We start from the raw sequence: 3,739 nt of genomic DNA on the forward strand, positions 1-3,739 counted from the left end.
TAGGGAGAAAGAGCATGAGAAGAAGACTACCACTAAATAGGGAAGAAAGTTAGGAGGAAAAAAGAGGGAGAAGGAAAGCTACACAGAAGATGGAAGGAGAAGTACATTGTTATACAGAATACATATATGATGTTCTAATGAGGAAAAGAAAAAAAGTGTGTCACATTAGATTAGAGACAGAAAGGATGGGAGAGGAGGGGAGGAGTAAGGAGGATAGGAAGGGCAGCAGAATAGAATAGACAATATGATTGATGTATGTACAATCCATGTATGTATTATATGTAAAAATACATTCTGCTGTCATGTGTGACTAAAAAAATTTAAAAATAAAGTAAAAAAAAGACAGTACAATGAACAAAAATAACAGTTATTATTTTACCAGTTGTTTAATTTTTATGGTTGCTTGCTCTATAAAAAAATAAAATTTAATATAAACAATGTTATGGGTAAACTGAAAAAAAAAAGAAAAATAAGTCATTAACACAGCTTTAAAAAAAGAAAGAAAGAAAGAAAAAGAATGGAAGAAAGAAAGAAAGTAGTGTATCATGAGAGGTTTCTCCTTTAGAAATAATTCAAATAACCTTCATAGAAAGAGTCAGCAGGTCTGGGGATATAGCTGAGTGGTAGTGGGCTGGCCTAACATGCAGAAGGCCTTGGAGTTTAAAGCCCAATACTGCAAGAAAAGAAAAGGGAGGGAAGGGAGAAAAAAAAGAAGGAAAAGAGGGAGGAAGGGAGGAAGTAAAGAAGAAAGAAAAAAAGAAAAAAGGAAGAAAGGGAGGAAGAAAGGAAGAAAGAAAGAAAAAAGGGACAGAACAAAAGCAGGGAAAGAAATGGGTTATTAAAGCAAAAGGGAAAGCAGTACAAATATAAATACAAGACATAAAATCTGTTGAGACAGTTTAGAAAGCTTTAGAATTTGCATGACATCAAACTGAGTGGTATTATGATGTATAGAAACTTAAGAAGCTCCACCTTGGCCTGGCCTAAACCAAACTCAGGGGTGGGAGGCATAGAGAGGACTCCTGTCTGGCTGGAGTAGAAGGGACCTGAACCCCTGGCACTTCAGGATGCACTGGTTAGGGAAGGAAAGGGCCAAGACTACCCTGATGGGCACTTGAGCACCACAAGGCTTTTGGGAGTCCTTCACTCCAGCTCCCCACCATCACAACCCCCCCTTTCAGGGGTTTTCAGTGGTCTGTTCCGTTGCCTGGTGCAGGTTTCAGTTCCTCACCAAACACTGGAGTGTTCACAGCCTATATTGGCCTGCCTGGGCAGGCTGTGGTTGTGGTGGCAAGAGCCAAAGCGAACTTAGCTTGATGGAGGCACCAAGGACTGGCCTACAGCCACATTAGCGGGTGGTCCTGGAAGAAGTAGGCAGGGTTGTGGCAGCATTGTCTGAAGACATGAAGCCAGGCCCAAGTCCTTATGGTGTTCCTTGGGAGTTGGTGATGTGTAGAGCTATTGGATGTTTTGCTCTTCTCTTGTTTTTGTGGAGAAGTTTTCAGTGTGTTAGAAGCAGGCTGTATGTGGGAAGAGAAAAACAGCTGGCTTTAAAACTTTCTAGACTAATTGAAGAGAAATGTGAACTACTTGAAAAAGTTAGCCTTGTTCAAAAAGAGCTTGAAGGCTTAGAGTCAACTTTAAAGGGCAGCAGTTCTGAGAAGGGTCCAAGAGACGTCCCCAATTTGGAGGCAACCTATGAAAATCTGCATAGGTCCAAACCTATCCATGGGGATGAAACACTTTTTCTAGACAAAGAGCTAGAAGAACAAAAGGCTAGACATTGTAAACAGGATGAAATCATGGCAGATGTATCGAGAAGGATAAAATCCCTTGAAGGTGAATCTGAATCAATCAGATCAGAAATAGCTGAAACTAAAACAAACTTTAGACTGCTTCAAATAAGTGAGGAAGGACTTCAGCTGGCAATGAAGGAAGCCTTGGATGAATGTTCCCAGCTTCAGCAAAGTCAGAAACCGATCTTACAAGGAGATGCTGAAGCATGGAGGGAACAAGGACGTGTCCAATGTGAAGAGAGCACCACATTGGAAGACTCTCAATTCCATTCAAAACAAGTTCAAACTGATAAAGACAATCACGTGGAGTCTCTGACTGAAGGCTTGCTGAAGATGAAAGATAGGTCTTCTCCAACCAAGGGAGCCCAAACAGACATTGGGAACTTGGAATGTGGAGTGACGAGTGAATCAGGAATTGGTGCTCACTTGGATGATGAGCCCAAAGGAGCTGTGAAGAAACTGTTTGATGGTGCTAAGCTAAAGTCCTCCTTAGAAACCTTAGAAGGACAAAGATTTCAAACTTGTGCTTTCTTATCTGAAGTAGAGAAAACAAAGGAAGACCTTAGAGAACAGATTAGAAGTCTGAAGACTGAACAGGCCACCTTGCTGTCAGAAAATACATGGCTTGAAGGTGAGAATGAGAACCTTCAGCAGAAATTTAAAGACATGATGGAATGCTATCAAGAAAATATGATGAAACTCCATGGGAAACTCAGAGTAGAGGAAAATTCCCGGGTGGAGCAAGAGGAGAAACTTTCCAAGGTCAAAGAAGAGATGGGCCATACAAGAGAAGAGCTGGAGACCTACAGAAAGCGAGCCAAATATCTTAAAGAAGAATTGGAGAGAACCATTCAGTCCTGTCAGGGGAAGATTATTTACTCTGAGAAAAAAGCACATGAGAGTGAGTTGGCGGCTTGGATTGCTGAAAGAAACCTCCATTATTTCATGAAACAAAACGCTCGCAATAGACAAAAGTTAACTGAAAGGGAGCTTCAATTGGAACTTGTAGAGGAAGATCCCTGTGCACTTGGTGTTTCAAATGCAGCATTGGGCAGAAAGCATTCCCCCAATGGTCCCTCAGCATTGGGTCCTCCTTGGCAAGGTGGATGTTATTCGAAGTATGCTAGACCATGGCGACCAGCAGAATTCAGAGGTTCTAATCTGCCTTCTTTGGATAAAGAGGATGGGCCTATGTCTTCAGAAATTCAGTCCAGTAGAAAGGAGACCAAAATGAATCTTGAAGATTCCAATGTGCTCGATTCACCTCTCCCTGCTGAAAACCAAGCAACTGGCTCCGGCTCATTGTTGGCACCTTTCCCTCCAGTCAGAGGTGAATTATTTCCTGTGGACCCAAGGAGTCAGTTCATGAGAAGAGGACCATTTTTCCCTCCGCCTCCTCCAGGAAACAGGTATGGGGCACCTCGAGATTATTTTCCACCCCCTCCATTTTTTCCAATGCCAGATGTCTATGAATGGAGGTATTTTCCTCATGACCTTCCCCCAAGAGCTGGATTTCCTCCCCCCACCCCCGAATTCTGAAAGTAGAAGTGAGTGCCCTTCAGGCTTCTTTACACCTTCAAGTGAGTCTGCTACTGAATATCAACAAGAAACCTGATGTTTCTGATCTCTCTTCAAAAGTAATTTGACTTACCTCTCATTTTTAGTTTTTAAGTAATTGCTTTTACTTAAGTAAGTGATTATACTTTTGCTCTGATTGAAGCTAAATAAAACTACAATTCTTAGGATAGTATTTTGGAAATAAAGATGGTTTAAATATGATACTATGAGTAAATTATTTTCATTCTATTTTACTCTAATGATTACAGCATTGAATTTGATTAATCCACTATTCTATAAACAACAATGGGAGTTTCAGGTATGTCATCCAGCCTCTGGGGATATTTGAAATGCCCAACAAAGTCAGTCCCTTTATACAAAGAAGT

At 41.1% G+C, this 3,739-nt stretch overlaps 1 protein-coding gene across 1 annotated transcript; it reads left to right on the forward strand.

Annotated features, from left to right (window-relative positions):
- Nucleotides 1-1,403: 1,403 nt before the first annotated feature.
- Nucleotides 1,404-3,335, forward strand: LOC144375720 (melanoma inhibitory activity protein 2-like). The gene has a single exon (XM_078041160.1). The coding sequence runs from the start codon at nucleotides 1,404-1,406 to the stop codon at nucleotides 3,333-3,335; it is 1,932 nt and encodes a 643-aa protein (XP_077897286.1).
- Nucleotides 3,336-3,739: the final 404 nt, after the last annotated feature.

Source organism: Ictidomys tridecemlineatus, chromosome 3 (genome assembly GCF_052094955.1).
Source record: "Ictidomys tridecemlineatus isolate mIctTri1 chromosome 3, mIctTri1.hap1, whole genome shotgun sequence".
In the NCBI taxonomy this organism is placed as follows: domain Eukaryota; kingdom Metazoa; phylum Chordata; class Mammalia; order Rodentia; family Sciuridae; genus Ictidomys; species Ictidomys tridecemlineatus.

Excerpts from the sequence above, each read along its gene's own strand:
- LOC144375720 (XM_078041160.1), top strand. The coding sequence starts at position 1,404 with ATGAAGCCAGGCCCAAGTCCTTATGGTGTTCCTTGGGAGTTGGTGATG.